This window comes from Polistes canadensis, unplaced genomic scaffold (genome assembly GCF_001313835.1).
Source record: "Polistes canadensis isolate GaletaPanama2010 unplaced genomic scaffold, ASM131383v1 scaffold_26, whole genome shotgun sequence".
In the NCBI taxonomy this organism is placed as follows: Eukaryota; Metazoa; Arthropoda; class Insecta; order Hymenoptera; family Vespidae; genus Polistes; species Polistes canadensis.
The window spans coordinates 236,465-260,233 of record NW_014569573.1 but is presented as its reverse complement, the minus strand read 5'-3'; the positions used below and the strand labels follow the sequence as shown (position 1 = coordinate 260,233).

The window sequence follows — 23,769 nt, the reverse complement described above, 5'->3', positions numbered from 1 at the left end:
AATGCCTAGATTCTAAGATACGGCCGTTTTTTACCCTTTTTTACCCTTTTTCTCAAAGATCTCYTGGYCCAATTGCAAAAAWATTWGCACCATTCGATTCAGCGTCGTCGAATTACCATTATATCAAGTTTCTGGCAAAGTGGTCAAAAATTTGGCACTTCGCCCTTTCATTGCCTGGACTATTATGTTACTTATGATCGAACGATTTGGATTTTTTACATCGATAAGTTAGATAAAGTATATCAAAATACTAATTTCGTCCAAGGAATAAGAAAAGTTCATTATAAATTTATCTCTCGATGATTTTCATATCGAGATCGACCCGTTTTCTTATCGTTATCGTTCGATCCCAGTTATAAGATCGTTTAATTTCACACGAAACTCTACAAGAGATAGAAAGATATTAGAAATGAACTTTCTCGATCGATTTAATCATATCTCTTAATATTAAAGTCTCGTGTTACGTTGAACGATAGTCTAATCTTGTTGACGGATAAAAATAATGCTCGTCTTTAACGAGTTAATATTTACACGTCAAATTTTTATCGGATTTGATCTGTTTAAACTTACCATTAGAAATAAAGGATTTGACTTACGTCACTTAAGTTCATCGGAGTAAATATTTTATACATGTGTTAGGAAAAACGTATCGTGCGGATATTGTTAATTTTAGCTTATAAAAAGAAGAAGATGATATTTTGGATACACTAGAATGTTTGATAAGATTAAATATTGGTTATCTAAAGGATTAATGACAAATGATAAACATGACACTGTCGATAGTAGAACTTATTTGAACAAAGTACGCTCAAAATAGATAGAAGCATGATATGATCGATTATCGAGAAATGCGATAGATTTGAAATCTCGCGCTTTTTAAAGGCAACGAAATGCGCATGCTCTTTTCGGTCGGTAAAAAAGTAACCCGATCGGTAAGACGATAATGTCAATGTCAAAGTACTGGTTCACAGCACAGTAGTTTAGAAGTGAAGACATAAACTTTGTATCGGAATAGAGGAATGATTCTCCCACTACTGGGGACGAAAATAATAATCTTTAAGAGTCTACTTTATACTTTAAATAGTTGAACGATTCAATCCTTTATATCATTCGAATACCGGTAGTGTCACTTAGTTTAAATATATTAATACAAATTAGAAATAAACATATGTATTAAATTAAACGATATAAATTTGGTTGAGTGATTTATGTGAAGAGTGTAAATAATAAGATAGAATTGTACTTAATTTATATTATATCAATATAATTATATATATATATATTCTGACAGCATGGCTACTGTAATAAAAAATTTATCATTATACTTTTTTACGAAAAAATGTATGAAAATATATTTCGAGAATATGGATTTTTTACATGGTAAATAATTTATTTATATTCATTATTATTTTGAAATTTAAATATTAAATCTATGTTAAAAATAATTCAATATATGTTCGATCAAAGTTACTTTTACTGTGTATAATGCTTCAGCCACGTGGATTAATGTGATTGACATATGATTGACAAAACAAGCTTAATCCGAAATCGAATATTTTATTTTATTTTCTTATATTAATATTCTTATGTTTATATGCTTATATAATGAAGTATGCTAATCGAAATATTATCGGCGACATTCTATTTTTTCTTGACACTAAATTTGAAATTGGTCTTGATGACTTGCAATAAAAATAAATTGCTTTTAAATTGAATATGGATTATATATGTAATAAATGTCTACCAATACAACTAAATCATGAAATTTTGGAAAATGTTTCAGCTGAATGTTTCAAAGCAACACTGAGTAAAATTTTAGGACTTGGTATCATCGCTGGATCATTATTGGGTTAGAAAATTATTCTCTTAATTATAACAGTATTCTACTGTATCTAGTTGAAACAGTGACATTATTATCTATGCTTATCTAATTTGAATAATAATGTTCTTCACATTGAATGCTTCTTTTCTGTATGCTTTTAATCGTTCCATAAAATACGTTAAGTCTTTATATTTATTATAAATAATTATAAATAATACTACATAAAATTATGCATTGACTATTTTAGTAAAAGTGCCACAAATTGTAAAGATTTTAAAAAATAAAGATAGCAAGGGTATCAATATTTATAGCGTATTGATGGATTTATTTGCTATCACTGCTATGACATCTTATAGTTTTGTAAACGGTTTTCCTTTTAGGTAAGCAAAATTTGAATATTACTAATGACTATTAGTGCATCTATGAATTTATTAATATGATATATCTTTTTATTTATAGTTCCTGGGGAGATGGAGTGTCATTAGGTATACAGACATTGATAATTGCAATATTGGTTTTCCATTTTAATGGGGATTCTGCGAAAGCAACAGCTTTTTTAGCAGGTTATATAGCTATACTTACTGCTGTTGTAAGCGGTTTAGCACCAATTAATTTACTTTGGACCTGTCAAGCAATGAATATACCTATTGTTCTTATTAGCAAGGTAATTACATTAAACTAACCAAATATCTTTGATATATTAAATATTATTGTTTTTTATTTTAGTTTATACAAGCTTATACAAATTATTCTAATGGAAGCACTGGTCAGTTATCAGCAGTAACAGGCTTTATGCTTTTCTTTGGTTCATTAGCAAGAATATTTACTTCCATTCAAGAAACTGGAGATATGACTATGATAGTTATGTACTCCTGTTCGACTAGTGCAAATGCCATTATAGCAGCACAAATTCTTTATTATTGGAATGTTGATACTGTAGCTTCTAAGAAAAAAGATAAAGCTAAGAAAAAGGCCTAAAAGAAAGTTATCAATAAAATATTATATAAGATTTAATAGTGATGGAAGTATGTTATATTTTATATACATTTGTATACATTTTTCTGCTACTTATTCATTATATTATTCAGAACATTTTACTCAGCTGTTGCAATTAATTAATAGACGTTCTACATTACATATTTTACATTAGTTAAATTTCAAATTTTTATTATTCATATTGTTATTATTATTATCATAAGATTATTACATGACATACAATATAACATATTGTATGTATGCATTTCAGTTTTATTTTATAATATATAGTGACTCATTAAAAAAAAAAAGAATATTTTATCTAACTATAATTATTTTCCATTAATTATAAATTTTATTCTTGAAAAACCCGCTTATTATTACTATCGTCATATAATAACATTACTTGCAAAAGATAATCGATAATTAAAAAACACGCCATCGCTGACTCACGCTTTTTGCTATTGGTTGTTTTTAACCGGAAATGTGGAAACTTGGCGCTTAATCAGCGAATCTATATGGACTTGTTTATTATTTGTATAACTTCAAATTTTAAATACAAAATATTAACGGCTAAAATTAAATGTGTGTGTGTGTTCTAATAATAAAGAAAAAATTTTTAATTCAAAATATATATGGTATATTAACATATTTTATTATTTAAACATTTTAATAATAAACATCTTTCTCGATTAAACCTTTAACTATGAACACGTCCGTATATAACAACCAATCAGCATCGAGTTTATAGCAGAGTGTATTCCTTATTGGTTAGTTTTCTAAGAATAAAATGCGCTTGTGCCAATCCCTCTCCCCTGGATCGTCTTCCTGTTTCTTCTTGCTGGATGAGTCGTATAATGTACGGTATACCGTGCGAAAGCAGTTGTTTTATCAGCGACGATGCAGCTTAGTGGACCGTGATATTTTGAGAAATTTCATAGTCAGATCGTCGGAACGTAATTCTCGAGCAACGGTGAGTAATATTTCAGATTTTTTTTAGACGAAAAAATGGGTCTTCTGGTCCCATGAGACGAAAATTAACGGGCGTGGACAATCGTTGGGAAAAGATGGCCTATTGGAGCGTCATGGCGTCATCGCCCTTTGCAGTCCGGCTTCCCCCGACGACCATCTTGTTATCGATAAATCAATATAACGCGCCTTTATCCTATGTATGTAGCGTCTTATGCGATATAGTACTATAAAAGTACATAGCAGATGTTAGACGCATTTAAACATTGTTCAACTTTTCGTCTAAAAGGAAACAAAATTATGAAAAAAAATATATATATAAAATCATCTACACACAGGTAAATCGACCTTCGGCACCCGGTTTCTTAAACATTCGCTTTGTCTGACGGGTAATAATGATATACATACGCAGAATAGCGTTCAATTTGGAGACCTTGATTTAACGATAATCAGTCTATATATTACATGAGCATGAATATATTTTCATATACGAAAGAATGCAAAGTGGAATTGTATTATGATTTATGGATATTCAGTCGGTGGGAACCGAGATTACGTGCACGTGTCCTTGGTTTCTGGACTGTGCCATGAGATGGTTTTATTGAATAGTGCCTACATGCTTTTGGATCTCATAGCAACAATCAATTAATGGCAGACGCATGTTGAAATTTTTTAAGATATACCACAATTGGTCCTTGTATTACGATTTAAAAAGACAAGAAGAATCATGCGAACCTACGGATTTTCACAGTCTTACAGGTTAGGTTGCTCTATTTCCTGAGTCAAAATGGAATCAATGGACGCGCGTCTTGTTGCGCAAGCATTGAACTACCATGGTCAGCAGTTGCAGAAAGTTTGGGAAGGAGAACGCAACGAGAATGAGTTGGCTATACTCAATCTCAAGGAACCCAATTTTGAAATTTATCAACAGCGTCAAAAAACACTTAGGTATTTAACTGCATTATTTAAAATCTTATTATCTGTGTTATTTATTGATAGTACAACATTTATGTATGACTATGTAATAATGTGCAATAAAAAGTTGTTTTTCTTTTATACAGTTTTGGAGATAGAGGAAAAAGATTGAAGCTTCAGCAATTCCTCGCTAAGAAAGCAGATGCTCTTTATGATAAAGCAAATCTTGAGAAGACTGTAGAGCCTCTCAAACAAGAATTAGGAGATGAAGGTAAAATATTCTTTAGCGTTTTCGTTTATCTTCTGTACGTTAAATTATTATATCTTCTCTTTACGAGGATACTAAAATATTCTTCGTATTCAGAATTTTATGCAACAATGCCAGGACTCGATACTTTTGTCACTATGGAAAAATCACAACGCATTAGAAACTTCTTGGAAGTAAGTATTTTTTTTCAAACCATCTGTTTACTTCATAGCTAATGAATCAGATTTTATTGCTAATCTATACAAATTTAATTTACAGAGTTTAATTGTCGGAGATGTAATTTATGCACAAGTTATGGGTAAAAGTGCACCTGGACTTCTACTGAAGGTTCTTTGCAACTGTTCTGACTGTCCTCGAGTTGTTACTGAGTTAGGAATAAAGGTATATATTTTAATATTCAACATATAATTATTGTTTTATCGTACCGTATCTCGAGTGTATCTTATATAATTCTTGGTTAATTACACAAGAGATTACAAGCATTTTGATATAATTACATTAGTAAGAAGGTGTAAGGAAACGTTTTATAATTTGTCCAATACATCCTTGCTAAATGAATTATTAATACTATTATTATGAATAAATATTAATTTTATTTTTGCGTGTGTGCTATGCAAATAGGTTCTAATATTGAATACGGCCACTGTGCCGGCAGTGGACAAGAAAGGTGTTACAAGAGGCTACATGGCAAATGATCTGGTCTGCGTCGTAGTCACTGAAGTTAACGTTGAAGCGGAACGAGTCGTTGCTGTAATGAACACACCTGCCCGCGAGGGCCAAGCCCCACATCCACCTACGGGTCTTATTCATTCAGATGATCTCCCAGAAGCTTATAAGTAAGTTACGAGAAATATAGATAAGTACTTTAGAAAATTTCTTGCATTTACACGCTTCGCTAGTTCTGTTTTAATTAACATGTCTACCACTAAAGGAAAATACACAAGACTAAATAATAATGTCTTACGCGCATCGCACTTAGCATTCATATATATATATATATTATATGTGTATGTATACATATATATATGCATACATATGTACAGGTCTCGCACATCTAAATTACTATTAGTTTTTTTAGACGATTTTTTTAAATTTGAGAATTTGACCTCATTTGTGATACATATCTAAGACAAATTATAATTAAGGAGGCAAAGGTTTTTCTCTGACGTGGTGATAATGATATTAGTATTCTTATCACTTATGGCTGGTTGCATTTCTTATAAAAAAACGTCATATTTCTAAATTGTGTGTTGAACAGGGAACACAGATTTGCGATATTATTATTTTTCTTTTTTCTTCGATTTTCTATTTCTTAATTATCTTTTTTATTTTTTTAACACGTTGTAAAAAAAAAAGATAAAGGTAAGAATAACAGTGTGTTGGGCAATCAAAATTGAAATTTAACAGACGCACTGTGATACTAACAAGTCAAGGTAAATGAGACTTGATTCCTCTTACACATTTTTATGAATTTAGGTGCCAGACACAATGTTGTAACATAAAAAGTTGATAGTATGATGATGAATTTATAATGCGATACAAATGATTCAAACCTTGAGCATTGGTTGACATGGCTCTATTGTGCACATATTGTATCTACGTTTGTGATATGTTACTCTCAAAGCACCAGCCAAACTATGGCGCCAAATGAGATCAATGTCTTTTGAGGTTGAATTTCCAGTTTGAGATGTTGAACCTTGAACGGTCAGAGTGGGTGCTGCAGACGGTAGGTATAATAATGATTTACTGTTGTTTGGTCTCTTATCAGATCATATAATGTTAACTAAATTCTAATTTTCTTTGATACAGGACATGGAGATTTTTTTTTATACATGTTAATAGAAAATAGAAATATATTTAAATTAGAATAAAATCTTAGACAATTATATATATATATACATATAAGATCTTATATTATTTTTAATATATGTAGAGATTATATTTTTCTTTCATAGAGATATTAATATTAGTTTTCGATTAAAGCATATGTGGTTTAGCTGAAATTAAAAGCAGAGACCAAACAACCCAAATCTTAAACACCCCATCCAATACCTTTAAGCCTCAAAAGAATCGCGCCTTGTCATAATAATGCCTCATTTAAACTTACAGCTTATATTGACAAATAAAAAAAAAATGATGTCATATTCAAATTGACTCAACAAAATGCAAACAGGCGATAGAACTACTGTACTACTCTACTACTTCTACTACCGCTACCGCTACTGCGTCTAAAAAAAATTTTTTTGGTCGACTTGGAAGATAATATATACTCAGGCGTGGCTCCCGACCTATCATAGGGCTATGCAATTTATTTTATCGCACCAAAAACTTATGTAACCATCGTCAATTGATGATAGGTTGTGTGCTTTTGTGTTGAGAAAATCTCTGAATTACAAACATGATACAAAAATCTAGAAATATACGTCTTAGCGGTACATGAAAGGTGAGAGACGAGTTTACATAATAATGAGGTTGTGTACCATTTTAAATTTATAATTATGAAACTATGTGGTAATAAAGGAATTTTACCAACCTTCTGCACCGCATCCCATGTCTTGGACCCCTGCTGCTTGTTAACGGTATAAACATAGATTGTGAACGATTCTAATACCAGAAGATGTAAATATCTTATTTCTTCGTTACTTTAAGAAGAAGAAGAGAGAAAGAGAGAATGAGAACGAGTGTAGGAGAAAGCAGGAATTATAAATTAAAAAAAGCATCTTTGGCATTAGTGTCGTATCTTTGAATAATTCATGCAGATCGAAAAGAAGAATCAACGTTTCGCAGGAATGGATGGAGCATATATTCTTGTACTAAAAATTTTTCAAGAAGACGACCGAAGAAGCATATACATACATATATTTTTATATCGTAGATATATGTAATATATATATATATACGTACATAAATATAAAATTATAGAAGACGAGATGTCAGAAAATTGAAAATAAGCAAATAATTATATCTACACAGCTTATGATATTAATTTTATTGATTAAGGAGTGTGAAGATTCGGTCATCATGATTATCAAGTCTTTAGTTTTACCGTTAACGAAGTAGCTTTGGTTTCTTCTGTGCCAGTGGTCAGGACGATCTTTGCAAGTGAATAATGTATTATTTTTTGTTATGTGGTGTAGGAAAGCTATGGACAACAAAGGTCAGAGTTATGAAACGCTCTTGGAGAATAGTACTGGCTTCAACAACCCAAACAACATTAAATATCTTTGTGACTTGATGGGTCTAGGTCAAGAGAATCACTCTAATATGGTTGGCCTAAGGTACGATATAACTTAATAATTTTATATATTGAAATATATTAGTGAGATATATTTTAATTTATCGTCGTCCGTTTGTTAAACATTTTTAGGGAGCGTTTTCCTCCCAATGAGTATTCATCAGAATTAAGACAAGCGCAAGCAAGCAAGTGGGCATTCCGAAGTGTTGCTGAAGGAATAGATCACTTCAAAGCTGGCCGCCATACTGAAGCCTTTCAGTGTCTTAATAAAGCACTTCAAGTTGATCCTAGAAATGTTGAAGGCTTAGTTGCAAGAGGAGCATTGTAAGTTTATTTAAATATTATTTCATATATTATCCAACAAAATCGACATTACTCATCGCTATCTTTTTGATTTCTTTTTATTTCTAGATATGCTAACAGTGGTAGTTTCAAAAAAGCGATCGACGATTTTGAAACTGCTCTGAAATTGAATCAAACGCATGCGAACGCTCGTAAATACATGGCCGAAACTCTTGTAGCACTTGGACGCAGTTACGAAGATGAAAAGAAATATGACGAAGCACAGAAATCTTATGAAAATTGCTTAGCTATTGCACCGTATCACGAAGAAGCACGTAATTCCATCGAGTACATCAAATCCAAGACTTTAACGTCTTCTTTGAATCCTCTTGATACGTTTAAAAGTTTCGAAACTGAAAATGATGTCGGTGACAACAAAAAAGAGAAAAAGAAGCGTAAGAAAGAGAGAAAATCTCGATCGAAAAAGAGACAAAGATGGAGTTCCAGTTCTAGTTCTTCATCGAGTGGATCATCGAGTACTTCTAGTTCAGACTCCAGCAGTTCTTCGTCGTCAGGAAGTTCGCGATCTGCATCTCGTTCACCGAGCAGAAAACGGAAGCATAAGAAAGATCATCGTGGATCACTTTCACCTCTTAGCAAGCGTATGGCTCAATACAACAATCCTCCAGCTGCTACTACTGCTGCTCATGATGTTGTTTCACCAGTTTCTTATAATGCTAACACACGCGAAAAAATGGACGATTATGAAATTAAAGTACGGAAGTTTTTGGAACAAACCAAGGATGATTCAGATTACGAAGATAAGGTGAGCATTTAAAAAAATGAATATGTTATATATGTAATTGCGAACGAACTTATCAAATTAATGTGTATGTGTAATTTGTTTCATTTCAGGTAAGGAAGTTCTTGGAAGAGACCGCAAGATGGAAAAGAGAAAGAGAAAAGGAAAAGAAAGAAAAAAGGATTTCTTTCCACTCAGAAAGTGAAAAAATGAAGAAAAAGAAGAAGAAAGAGAAGAAAGGAAAGGATAAGGAAAAAGAAGACAAGAAGAGCAGAAAGAAGAAGAAGAAAGAGGAAAGAAAGAAGCGTAAAAACAAGGACAAGCTTGAAAGAGATTTGGAAGCATTGAAAAAGTCATCTTTACCAGATCTGGAACAACTCGAATCGAAACTAAATGCTTATTATGCGAAGGTTGAAAAAGAAACAGCGGTCCTAAAAAGGTTTGATTCCTAAACAATTTTTAGGCAGAAATGACATTCGAGACATTTTATATTTTGTTTATTTTTAGATTTGTCGATTTATCATTCCAATAGTTATAGTCGACTGTTATAAGAATGCTAAGTACTACTTGAGTTCAATTATTACGTTTATTTCAATTGTGGTCTTTTCTGTTGGCATCGACTCTCGGAAGTTGTTTTTATCCTAAGATATCGCATTCTACTTATGTTTTTATATTTACTAGGTATGTAGCACAGTATAATGACATACCTTCCCCTCTTAGCAACGCGGAGAAGCTCGCGGAGAGCTCACGCAGGGAGGAGGAGCTACGTAGAGAGAGGGAAAGGGAGAGAGATGAAGCATCTAAGGCGTATCATGAACGAGAACCCAGAATACCAATGACGGCGCAACAACGTAAAGGTTTGTTCTTCAAATTTCAATATATATTCAGTAGGTAAAAAAAAAGTATTTGCACCTCATTTTGTTGCAATTCCGTTACTGTTTCACGAATCTTATCACGCTTATACAAATTCCAATTGTTCTTCTCTATTCGCTTCACCGATGGATAGTCTTTTCCTTATCACTCTACCACATAAGCCAGCACTATCTGGAGAACATTTCTTTAATTTGGACCTTCACTACGTATTGTGCAAGATACTTACTTTTGTGTTCTTTTTTTCTCATAGAAATCCAGAGGAAGCCATTAACTGACATTTTCGAGCAAGAGTCGCAGTTGATCCATCCTGAACCTAAAGTACCTACTCTAGATCCATCTGCATTAAACGCAAAATGGAAGACTGCTCAAGCGGCTAGGTAAAATATCACATTTATTATTGTACAATTTCGTGAGAGGAAAAATTAGTACGGAATGTAAATGAAGAATGTGAAATGTTATGTTTACAGTGACGAAGACGACGATAACGAGTTGGAAGAGAAACTCCAACGAGCAGCTTTAGAAAAGTCATTGAATATTCGTAAACAGATGCAACGGGAATTAGCAGAAAAGAGAGCAGCAGCCGCTCAACCGATGTCTGCCCCTACACCGCCACCGCCATTGCCTAAGGAGCCTCCGATGCCGAAACAAGCTCCAGTTAAATATCCAACTCCGCAACCGCAAAACAAATTCCAATCGTACAAAGATCAAAATATATCTGTACCGCAAGGTACACCGAATAAGTTCAGTTCTGGTAGTAATCTCGGTGGTAAATTCCAACCGATTGGTCAATGTCCTGGAAGCGGAGGTGGTCACCCACCAGAACCTCCGCGTCCACCGCCACCAACGAAGAATCAGAATCAGGCTAAGGGCCCAAGAACGGATTCTGATAGCGAGACAGATAGGCAGCATAGACAGACGCCTAAGAAACGTGAATCCAGTGGTAGGGGAGGTACGATTTCAAAAAGAATGAGCAGAGACAGACCAGGGAAACGTTCTCGAAGCAGATCTCGCAGTGCATCCAGTTCTGGATCCTCTCGATCTCGATCTCCAAGACGAACTCGATCGCGATCCTATTCTAACAGAAGATCCGGAAGCTATGAACGAAAGTACAGTCGTTCTCCATCTGGTACCTACAGTAGATCAAGGTCACGATCACGATCTAGATCTTATACCAGGAGTCGCAGTCGCAGTAGGTCAGGCGACAGAGGCTATTACCGTAAGAGACAATTCCGGATGTACAATAATCGTGGCACCTATTACAAGCCACGCTTCCAAGGCTTTAACAATCCGAATCATCGTGGCGGTGGTAATAATTTCCAAAATAGAAATCGATTCTACAATAATCAACACAACAATCGTTTCGGTAATAGACGAGGTGGCGGATTCAACAATCGCGGCGGTGGGCGTGGGCGTGGTGGCAACCGTGGTGGTAGATTTTTCCACGGTAAGCAGGGCTTCCGCGATTTCAGGGACAGGCGAGACTTTAGAGATCGTCGGGCTGCTTCACGCGACAGATACAGCGATCGCAGTTATTCACCCGATCCAATGAGGAAGGTTGATGAAGCCAAAGAGAAAATCAACAAGATGCTGGAAGGTGGCGACGATGTTATGGATCACCAACAAGGCGCCGGAGGATCGAGCGTCCCTCCCAATAAGAGGCAAGATGGACCTCTGAGCGAGGGCGAAGAACGCGATGATGATGACTACGAGAGGTGGGGAGAGGGAGAGGGGGGCGACGCGACTAACAAGGTTGGTTAGGTCACTTCTGTGTCTACTATAGGCGTTTCAAAAAGAACAGCCTATCTTCTTCTTCTTCTTATTGATGACGATAAATGATAACTCTGGATGATGATCATGATGATGATGATGATGATGATATATTGATGATGATAATGATGAAGGTCATGATATGGAATAATAAGGATAATAATGATGATGATGATGGCGATGATTGCGATGATTGCGATGATGAGCCACACGTGCAAGAGAATACGACCCAGGAGCCAACTAACTCTCCTTTGTTGCCAGAGCGAGGAAGTTGGAGCTGCCGGCGTTAACCTGGAAGGCAAGGAGCACTTCATTGAACGCATGAAGCAGCGAAGCAAGAATGTATTAATGCAGAGAGCCCTTGCAGCTAAGATTTGGTAGATATACGTGCCGTTGCCGACGCTGTTTCTTCTCTTCTTCTTCGTCTGTGATATTCTCTCTTTCCTCACGTTGGCTGTGCCTAGTCATCAGCGATCGACCAATACACGTGAGATATACTCTCTTTTATAATTTTACGTACCTATAACGTATGGTACGCAAATTAAGTATCAAAGTAATAATATCACTGACGATAATTATTGACAAATCCTATAACTGGCGGCCATTATGATCGTTAAGAATATTTTTCTTTATCTTCATCCCTGACGACTCTAGTTCGTTTTATTTTTCTTTTTTGCGGATATATCATTAAATGTATGATATCAAGACGATCGTGTATAGTTTATTATAATAGTATATAAAATCTAAGTTTTATCCGATTTTCGTAATGAAATCAAAAGACTTGTTCTTTTATTCGGTTTTGTGTGAGAGAACCCCCCAAATTCTATTATTATTGTCTTATATCTTGTATATGTAGCGAACGTGATTGCGCTCGATATATCTATCTATCTATCTATTCATAATAAAATTAATTATAATATTATTAATAATAATAATAATAACAATAACAACGCGAATTCATTCGTACCGAAAATTAGACGATTCTCGCTACGGAAATAGCTAAGGATATAATAATAGTATGTATACCATGTTTGTACGGAATTAGAATCGGAAGATCATTTATTGAAACATTTCATCGCGAATTTTTTCTTCTTCTTTTACTTAAATGTAGTTCGTAAGAATGTATATGATATGACATGATATATGCCGTTTTCTTTTTCGATCACAATGGAAACGTCAAATAAATAAATGGCTCTGGGTTTGATTCTTATTATCTCGAGTGGCTTTTCATAATATTTTAAAAATATATCATCTTATCAACAAATTTTTCCTTTATTAATTTCAAATAATTTCTTTAATTTCGTTTATATGTTTTTCTTATATGAATGGAAATACGAAAATCCGTTTAAAAAGTATTAAAAAGAGAAAATACAAAAAAAAAAAGAAGAAATAAACAAAGATAATAAAAAAATAAAACTTGTAAGCATAATCGAAGAGGAAACTAGTTTGGAATTAAAAGTCGCAAAGTTAAATACAATTTTATCAATAATTTACATTTGACAATTCGTTTAATAAGATTTTAATTGTTTCATCGAAGATTATGTATTATTGAAACCTTTTCCCTTTTTCTTCTTCTTTTTATTCTTCTTCTTATTATTATTATTATTATTGCGCCGCGATTTTAGAAATCGCAATGATCGATTCGTAAGCGCGATATCTGCGTAGTTTAGTTCAAATAACATTACACGAATGATGCACATTTAAAATAATAGTCATTATTCCCTTTAATCGTATGATTTACTAGCATCATCCCTTTTGCAGATACGTTTAATTTAAAGGGTACAAAATGTTTCCCCCGTTACTATTTCCCCCCTATCTCATTAATACGAGATATCGCATATTTTAAGATATACTACAAATAATTTACTTAGTAGAGGACACATGCATATATGTTAAATGTAAACGAATTGCTGTACAATTCAATCATCAAAAAAAAAAACGAAAAATATATATAAATGTAAAACGAGAGAAAGAAAAAGAGATGAAAAGTATCAATGTCATTGAAATTTGTATTTTTCCACCAGATAGATAATATTTTATTTTAATCCGATTAACAACAATGAAGAAACGTTTACGGTATGTGACATATTTACAAAATTAATAAGTTTTTATTTTTATTTTATACGTGTTCTCCACGTATATCATATATACAAATTTTGAATATAATATATCGTTTGAACTAGAGATATTCATAACGGCTGAGTTGCGTTAAAAAAAAATAAATACAAAAATAATTTATATGTTCATTAGAGAGAGGAGAATTTTACTCATCGAGAATCCTCGGTTGAATAATAATTGTAGGTGGTGATAGGTAGGAAGGTGCATGCTAAAATCTGATGTGCGACAAAAGTAACTTCCTATAATATTCACTTCAAAAATTTTTATTTAATCGCGTGCGCGTTTATATTTTGCTTTCCTTTGTAGGTATTTAATTGTATGGAACTTGTTAAGAGAACATTTTAATGGAAATATATTCTAAAATTAATTGAAATCATATAAGAGAAAGATATAGAATTAAAAATTAAGTGGTTTGTTAAATATATTAGCTTTTATTTTTTTTTTATGACGCATCAGATATTTATATGCATTTTACAGTGTTCAAATAATTTTTATCTGTACAGATTTTCTCATCTCGGTTCATAAATATTTGGGAAGTTCTGGTTTGAACGATTTTCAATATTAAAAATAATGTACGATTGAAATATATCGATACTTATCGTTACGGTTCGATTAAAAATTGTAAACGAAATATTTTATATATAACAAAACAAGTATAAATATATTTCATTATCTCGATGCGTGTGATTGAAAGATAAATTATGATAATATAAATAAAGACAAGTAGTTATTTGTTATTAGATAATCGCTTGTCAAGAAATATAAAAATAATGTTTCTGCATTAAGGGACATCTCTCTTTTGATTATTTTAAATGTGAACATGCGTAGAACGAATTTCGCACCTTATGGTGGGGGAAAGTTGGTAGCGTGCAATATGATAACGGGTTCAGGTCGCTTCAGTTTTGCGTCAACCTTCACCTGCGGCGGGGTATGGTTCGAACGTTATACTATTTTTTTTTTTTTAGTAAATTTCATATCGTGACAAGTGATTCATAACAGGGCTTCTTAAAATTTATCAACTTTGCGATACCTTTTAGTCGAAAAAATATTTTAGCGATCATAACTATACTATCTTTTATTTCACTATCGTAAATTCAAAGATTTATTACTATACTTATAACGTTACTAGATAGATTTTGAATTAATTTTCGGTCGATGTGCGTCGAGGAATTTTTTTTGTTTTTGATCAAATTTTGATACAGCCGCCAAATTACGCGATCACATATGAAATCGTCAAGGTTGTGCGCTTTGAGAAGTCCTAATTTATAATATATTATTGTCGTTTTGTTGAAAATGATTTTGAAAAATGCAGTTTATAACTCATAATACGTAATATTAATTTGTGATTATGTGCAAACGTGAAATGAGTTACATACGAATCGTGGATACAGGATTTATTCCGTAAACCAACATAGAGGCATGAATCAGACCACGAGAGAGAGAAATCTATCTTCAAGGTAAGTTATATATATATAACATATTTTATTTATATTCCATCGTAAATCTAAAATAAAGAAGATTATGCGAGGTAGGTAAGTAGTAATAATTGTCACGAAATTTTTGACAACAGAAAAAAAGAACTACCTTACGAATTAATTGTAACAGAAATAAAAAGTATCGAAAAATAAATAAATCGATTCGATTCGATAGATAGCGGCAAATTTTCAAAAAAAGAGAAAATTTTTCAATTATTCCAAACATATATACATATATATATAAAAAACAATATCTCCGATGGTCATCATATTATAGTGGTCATCGCAATCGTCATTGTGATCGAGTTTTTGGCGCATAATTATCCTTTGTCGCAAGTAGTTGGGAGGGGGAGGAAGGGGGGAAGGAGGAGAAAGAAAAAAAAAGTCATGGTCGATGAATATATCTTGATCGGGCGGCGGCAGCGGCAACGGCACCCTGGGCGGCGGCTGGTGGTTTCTCTACTCCATTGTGATTTTAATAAGCCTTATGCAAATTACAAATGAAATTGTCAGCAGCAGCCCCGCGGTCCATTCTTCCTCGCTGATGGGGACAATTAGAAGAGCTTTGTCCGTTGACCACGCGTTGTCCGGCTAGCCGGCGACTGGAGATTCCCAACGAGAGGACCGCCCGCCAACCCCTAATCTTTCTATCCGGTCTTAAGGATGTGTTGTTCACTTCCGATTCGCTCATTTATCATCTACGACGTTGTCCTATCAACAACGTTATTTTCTTTCTCTCTTTATATATATGTATATATATATATATTTGTTTTTTTTTTTTTTATATAATTAAAATAAACGCCACTTAAGTTTAAAATGATTGGTTGCGTTAAACGTTACACTCATCAGTAATTTCATTCGAAATTAATATATTGATAATTTATGTATACACTGAGATTTATATTATAATCTATTTTGATAGGTTTTTTTATTTTTTAAAGAAAATTTTTATTAGCAGTATGATGTCTTTGATACCATTCGTTTGTGACTACTGACAACAACTGAAGTATTCGCGATATTTGGCCATCCGATTTTATTTTGAAATACAAATGATTACTCGTGTATTTACTGACTTACTTTCTTGTATTTTATTGTTCATTACATAAAAATTGTTATCGATTAAGAGAGAATATTTTTAGAGCGAAAACAACAAGATATTCTGAATCGATTGCAGCTGTAAAGTACCCTGAGTATCTCGGTACACGTGGGCTCTCAAGTAAGTAATAGCTCTAGATGATGCTATAGACTGTGAAACCTATAAATAGGTCTATTCAGAACTATTATTTATCGACCGGTAGTCTATAAATCAGCATTTCGTCGGCTTTATGACGAAGAATTTTTTCTAGAGAAGACTATTACTTACATTCTATAAAATTATGAGTTTTGAGAGTTTTGAAAAAACATATGTAGAGCTTTTTATTTAAAAAAGAAAAAAAAGAAAAAAACTATGCGCTTTTAAGGATATTGAATAAAAGAGCGCATTTTCATGAGTTAAATAAAACCGAGTTAGTTTTTGAACTCGGAATTAAACTTGATCACTAGTATGCGTGCAACCCCCGTTCAAGAACTGTTAAGTGTTAACACACACGCGTAGAAAATATATTTTAACATATAAATTAAAAATTAATCAAAAATATATATGAGAAAATAAAAATAAACTTAGTTTATCAACTTTATTCATATATTTTATACACAATTTTGTTCTTTTGAAAAATAAAAATAAGATGTATCAATTGGGATGGGTTAAAAATATACGTACGAGAATCAGTTTCATAATTTGTGAACGCGTGTAATATAAGAAAGTTATATAACTACATTAGATATATATGTATATACATAGTTATGCAGATACCACCCTTTACCTCGATAAAGAGAAGAAGAAGAAGAAGAGGTGGTAGGGTTGAGGGAAGGGGGATGAGTTGGTTCGAGGTTTGGAAGGAGTTTGAAATCGAACTGAATCGAAATCGACGACGTTCGATGTCTTCGTAAAGGTAGAGAGAGTTAGTAGAAGGGGGAGGGAGGAGTAATGGGAGGAGGAGATAAGTTTTTACGCTAGGGTTACTAACTTACAGACTCGGCATTGTCGACTTCCCGGTGACGGGAGGACAATGCACGTTCGGAGACACAATGCTTCGCTCTGGAATCTGAAGGCAGTCTTGACTAGCAGCAGCAGCAGCACAACCTGCGAGAACACAGCCCCTTCTTCGTTTTCCGCCAATCTTCGCCGTCCCTCCGGCACGTACCATTACTGTGGCCAACCAACCAACCGACCCCCTTTACTTTCTTATTTTTTTTTTTTTTTTTTTCTATTTCCCTTATCTTTTATCCTTCTTACGATTTCACTTTCGTTTCGGACTTTAAATTCGAATTTTTCTATCTTTCATTTCTTTTTTTTTTCTAAGGTTTATACATTAATATATATATATATATATACATACTCTTATAGGAATATAAGAGACACGAGTTCTCTTTTCGTCGAATAGTATTTCTTTCTCTCTCTCTCTTCTTGAAGAACGGACCAGCGGCACACTGTGACTTTTTTTCTAAAAGAAACAGAACACATTGAAAGGAGAGTAAAATAGATAGATAGAAAGAAAGAAAAAGAGAGAGATGGGTAGTAGGAGTGGAGAAGAATCATGAAGTGGTAAAAGAGAAAGAAAGAGAGAGAAAGAGAGAAAAGAAGACAGAGAACAAAAAGAGATGGTCGAGCATTTCAATCGCTCTTAGGCTCTCTTTAGCTTTTCCGTTTCTTTCTCGCACAAAAGCCACATTGTTTCACCCTTCGTTCCTATGGACGCGGACTGAAATACTCCTCTTTTCTCTAGTGCGCGCACGGACACACCCGAGAGAGAGAGAGAGAGACACTCTCTTTATCACTCTTTTACTAACAGAAGAGAAGAAGAAAGAACAAGAGGGGGTGTGGGGAGGGGAAGGGGGCGGGAAGAGAGAGAGAGAGAGAAAGAGAAAAAGAAAGAAAGAAAGAATGAAAGAAAGAGATGTACATACGTGAAACGTATAAGGCAAAAGCAGCAGCAACAGCAACCAACGTCGTCTCTCGTCGGCATACGATCTTTTCTTCCACGCTCAATGCTCGTTCGCTAGCTCGTTCGCTCGCTATCCTTTTGTCATTACTTACAACGCTATGGACGTGGTTAAACAGTCGCGTTCCTTTCTTTTTTTTTTTTTTCTCCATTTTTTACTTTTTTCTTTCTCCCTTTCTTTCGAGTCCTTTAAAAAACTCACGTACGCATGTGTGTATATATATATATATGTGAGGGGGTAGAAGAGAGGGAGGGAGTAGTGTAGAGTATTTTTGTCATCGAATTGGAAGACGGTGAAATTATAATGACATCAATTTTTTATCACGTCTTATAGGGATTTTATTATATGCACGTTTTACTATATACCACCCTCCTCCCACTGCCGTGCATGCCACCGTGTCTATTCAATTATTTAACAAAACTTGTCTCTTTTTCTATCTTCGTATTTTCTTTTTCATTTTGTATTATAAAAAGTAATATGAAAAATCCTGTCGAATCGGGGAAAGGTAGGTAGTAACTTATTTCGACGCGTCGTTCTGTCGATAGATTTTCTTCTATACTTTTTCTTTTTCTTTTTTTTTTTTTTTGTTCCCTCTACTCGTCTTTTCTTCAAATAAACAGGGACGGATATAAACTCGTCGATAATATTGGTCTATTGAATAGTTGAATGTGTCACAATAGGTTCTTCGCGATTAATAGACTTCCGTGTGACCTTTATGTAAGAAATAAGACGTTACCACCTTCCCGTTTTGCACGAGTTGTGCCGCATCGAGAGTACCGCAAAGTCATCTTTGAAAAGTACCAGAGGAGGAACAAAAAACGAGCATTCCTCTCTTTCTACCTTCCCTCGTTCCTTCTTTTTTTCTTTTCTTTTTTTCATCTCCCTTCATTCTCCCCGAGAATATGTTTTTCAAACTATCTTTTACTTTTTGAAGAGCGATCGTATTAGAAAAGAAAAGAAAAGAAAATACTTTATCGATCTCGGAAACATCTCGTTGCGATCGTCGTCAAAGTTTGGATATGACACCCCGCATAAATCGTATAGATGGATACAATATATGTATACATACATACATACATACATACACGTGTATCTTCTGTTACATATATGCATATATGTATGTATTATGTCGTCATATCACTGTTAGAAACGCATACAATCTCTTGCATATACGCGTCAGAAAGCTAGCCGGGTCTCTCCTTTTGTCATCGGACGAAAGGCTTTGTACCGATTATCTGCATACAGTACCGCGAGCTAGCGCAGCTTTCAGTTCTTCTACGTTCCCTTCGAACGTTCATCCCCCTTCTACTACACCAATACCACTACCACTACCCCACCACCACCACCACAATTACTACTACTACTACACTATTACTACCCTTACTATTATCACCATCGCCACCACTACTATCATCATTATCAACATCACCCTTTTCTATCGTACGTTGTGTTCTACAAGAATATGTATTTACGCATATCTATGCATATGTACTTGTATATACTTATATATTATGTTTGCATGCGTGCATTAAGATATCCCATTGTACTATGTATATGAAGATACCGAATCAGGACGCTTTAAAGCTTTTGGTAATAGTTTAGCATAATCTAACGTAGATGTATGTATGTATACGGGGGAGAAGGTAGGCGGCCAGGCATCATCGTTAGTGCTTCTTCGCGTAAATTTTCGTTTAAATAATAACAATTTAATGTACAATACAATAATTATTTACTTTAATTAGAAAAATGTAGATGATGATAATAATAATATGAAAATGAAAATAAAATAATTAGATCGTAATAAAAATCGATGAAATACGAACAGTAATTATTATACCGATAATTATATAATATATGTAAACGGTAACAATAATAATAATATATAATAATAATAATAATAAAATAATATTCCCATCTCTCGATCGTTGTTGAAATTATCACGAACGACGTCGCGTTTGACGTTTCAGTGTGTAGTGAAATTAATTAATGACGTCTTGAAAGTTATCAGGGACGTGTATTCCATCGATATCTCGGTTGCTCGGTCTGTGAGTTCTCTTATCGTTCTTTTCCGAAAGGGTTTCGTCTCACGAGTCTCTACCCTTCCCCTCCCCGGTTTCCTCCCTCTTTTCTTTTCTTTTCTTTTCCTTTTGCGCTATCTTCCCTTCTTCTCTTCTTAAATCTCCCCCGCCTCTCTCTCTCTCTCTTTCTCTTTCTGCTAAGCTACCCTATCACTCTCTTTCCCTCTCTCTCTCTCTCTCTCTTGCATTCTCCCTACCCCGACTACATTCTTTTCAGTATTCACTCTGCAGTTTCTTGTACCGATACTTCCTTCTTTCATCGTCGCGTCATTCAAGCTTTTGATGCCGCGGCGACAAAGCTCTTTACTTCTTTCCGCGAACGAATGAAAGCACGGAACGATGGCGATGTATACTCGGCTTGCTCGCGCGCGCGCATACACACACACACACTTGTTCACAATGCGTCGAAGCAAGTATATATACAACTACAGAAGAAGCTCGGGCTTCAAGTTCTTCCTTCTCTAGGCATTGAACGTACTTGGTACTTTAAATATTCGTCGAGCTGAAAAGCAAAAAATTATTGTCGATCCTACTCTCCTTCTTCTCTTTCTCTTTCCCCTTACCCTTTCCCTTCCTTCCATCCTTTCTTCTTTCCTTTCTTTTTTTCTTTCTTTCTTTCTTTCTTTCTTTCTTTATGTCGTTCTCTCTCATTCTGTCTTTCACTTGGCCCCTTTCCTACAAGAGTGGCCGACAGTGTATTGCTTTCAGTTTCTCTCTCTCTCTCTCTCTCTCTCTTTCTTTCTCTGCTAGTGTTAATTATGTATTCTGCGAACTGTACGAAATAAAGGATTCTAGGGAATGAATGAAATGTACTTGCGAAGGATGCATAGTAAATCACTCGTCTCTCTCTCTCTTCATTTCTCTTATCTGACTGATAACAAACGTTCAGATAAAATATGTATTAACTTTTTTTTTCCTTTTTCAAAATCTATGAAATATTATCTCGCGATCAGATATCAAAAATATATATCTTTTAATATATTATTTATCTATCAGGTACACACGGCTGAAAAGTTTGTTTTATGATCAGTGACACACAAACACATTGAAGGTAAGGATATTAAACAGTAGATATGGTGGGTGGCGGGGGGGTATTCGCGAGATGGGACGGTTCTTAATGGATGAAGGTACTTAATTCAGGAGTATCGAAATAGGTGTTTGCGGTAGGGTCGATGGTATAATGCCACGCGATACAGGGGTCGGAGGGGGTGTCATAGGGGAATCAAGAAAAAGAGGAGAATTCTATTAACAGGGGGAAAGTAGTAGAGATATAGAAGAGTAAGAGGAGGAAGAGAATGAGGTGGATGAATAGAAGAAAGGTATGAAGGTACCGGGATAGGTGGCAGAATTAGAGTTAGAGTTAGAGTTAGAGGAAGAGGAAGTGGCGGAGGAAACGGAGGATAGAAAGAGAGAGAAACGTCGTTGGAGAGAATCCCGGAGAGGAGTGTGTCTCTCTTTCTATCTCTCTCTCTCTCTCTTTCTGTCCACGAGCAACTCGCTCAATTCGCTCGTTCGTTCGCTAGCTCGGCCGTTCGCTAGCTAGCTAGCAGCAGCAGCAGCGTCATCATAAGACCTCTTTGTTCTCCGGCAATTTCAGCGGCATTGTCACCGTCAACAATGTCCACTTGACATTCTCCTTCTCGCTCCCACACATTGTTAACCCACCCCACCCTCTCTCTACCCTCCTCTTACCCCTTCTCCTGCTCTCTCTCTCTCTCTGGCACACACTCCCCCTTTCTCCTATCCCTCCTACTATTCCACCACCTCTTGGAGTTCTCTTTCAATCATAAAGCTCATCGTGGATGGACGGGCACGCGCAGATCCCGTTTTCCCAGTTGTGGACTCACCTTAAACGTCCACCCCCAACCCGAACTCCCCCAATCCCCCGTTTCAACTCCTTTCACGCGAGAGAAAACGCGTTCGACGATCAATTAAGGACAGATCGTACCATCCACCAACCTCTCTCCCTCTTTCACTCTTTATGTGTACTCTATCTATCGTGTCACACGTATGCACATCCTCTTTGTGTATGCACGCTCGTTAGATCTCTCGACGATCTTTTTACCTAGTAGCTAATACGGGACACAGAGAATTTTGAAAGGGAAATTTCTTCTTGGGCGACGTTAATAACGAAACAAATTTTATACGACGACATTAAAATAGAGAGTCGGGGGGGGGGCGGGTGAGAGGTAGGAGGAGCCCTTCAAAAGTTTTTCACTTCAGTCGCGTGTGGGTTTTTTTTTCTCCTTTTTTTTTTTTGTTTCAGTCATCGGTCAGTCTGTTTACGAATTCAACCCTTTTGATTCGAACACATTAACGAGCGACCACCTCCGGTTACTATTAAAACGATATTCCATATAAACTCTCAATGATGTTTAATTTATTAGTATATTATAAACTTTAAGACCCGTAACTCTCGTGCGACAGTTCGAAGGCCGTTAGCGTTATTAAAATCATGAAATATCCTGACGGCTGCCAAGCGAAGTTGATCGAACATTTATATGCAAACGAAGTTTTTAAGCGGTTCCATTAAGGCCCCCCCCCCCCCGACCCCCCGTAGTCGCGACTATCGTGCACGAATGACATCACCGTATCGCCATTGTATAACGTTGATACTCGTGAGCCTTGAAACGATCGTGGGAGGAAATTATTTAGGATGATTTTCTTCTACTAATTGTAAATAAAAAATATATTATCGATCGAGTTTTTTTCTTTATCTTTTTTTGTTCTTTTCTTTTGTATGTTATTTTTCAAAAGTACCTCGCGAATATTATGTTAAATTTCGTAAATACGTAAATATTGTCAGTAATATTATCCAATTAAATTGTCAAGAAAAATACGAAGACATTATTTCCCTTTATCAAATATAATACACATGTATATTATATCAATGTATCATTGGCTACTAATACATTCGGGTAATTTAGAAGAATAGCAAGAATATAAAGATTCCATTATATCGTGGGACATTTAGGTGCGAAGTCTTTCGTTACCGGCTGACGTAGTATCGGACAATACTGGAGGTCCTTTAGAACTCTGAACCATCCATATGGGTATTTCTCCTGAATACGCGAAGCATTTAAGTGTGGGGACTGATTCGGAGATATATATATATATATATATATATATATATGTGTGTGTGTATATC

At 34.8% G+C, this 23,769-nt stretch overlaps 2 protein-coding genes across 3 annotated transcripts; both read left to right on the top strand.

Moving 5' to 3' along the window:
• The first annotated feature begins 773 nt into the window (after positions 1-773).
• LOC106783843 (mannose-P-dolichol utilization defect 1 protein homolog) lies at positions 774-2,916 on the top strand. Its single transcript, XM_014742757.1, has 5 exons — positions 774-1,380; positions 1,784-1,849; positions 2,070-2,202; positions 2,282-2,486; positions 2,549-2,916. The coding sequence occupies exons 1-5, from the start codon at positions 1,293-1,295 to the stop codon at positions 2,798-2,800; spliced, it is 744 nt and encodes a 247-aa protein (XP_014598243.1). The 5' UTR covers positions 774-1,292; the 3' UTR covers positions 2,801-2,916.
• A 703-nt stretch (positions 2,917-3,619) lies between these two features.
• LOC106783824 (tetratricopeptide repeat protein 14 homolog) lies at positions 3,620-13,890 on the top strand. 2 transcript variants are annotated; one of them, XM_014742724.1, is made up of 14 exons: positions 3,620-3,770; positions 4,518-4,714; positions 4,828-4,952; positions 5,046-5,122; positions 5,208-5,330; positions 5,571-5,785; positions 8,087-8,227; positions 8,317-8,508; positions 8,596-9,292; positions 9,382-9,707; positions 9,989-10,125; positions 10,392-10,518; positions 10,609-11,890; positions 12,170-13,890. In XM_014742724.1, the coding sequence occupies exons 2-14, from the start codon at positions 4,554-4,556 to the stop codon at positions 12,287-12,289; spliced, it is 3,723 nt and encodes a 1,240-aa protein (XP_014598210.1). In that variant the 5' UTR covers positions 3,620-3,770; positions 4,518-4,553; the 3' UTR covers positions 12,290-13,890. The 2 variants fall into 2 exon arrangements, with proteins under 2 accessions (XP_014598210.1, XP_014598209.1); XM_014742723.1 differs by having other exon boundaries at positions 9,950-10,125.
• Positions 13,891-23,769: the final 9,879 nt, after the last annotated feature.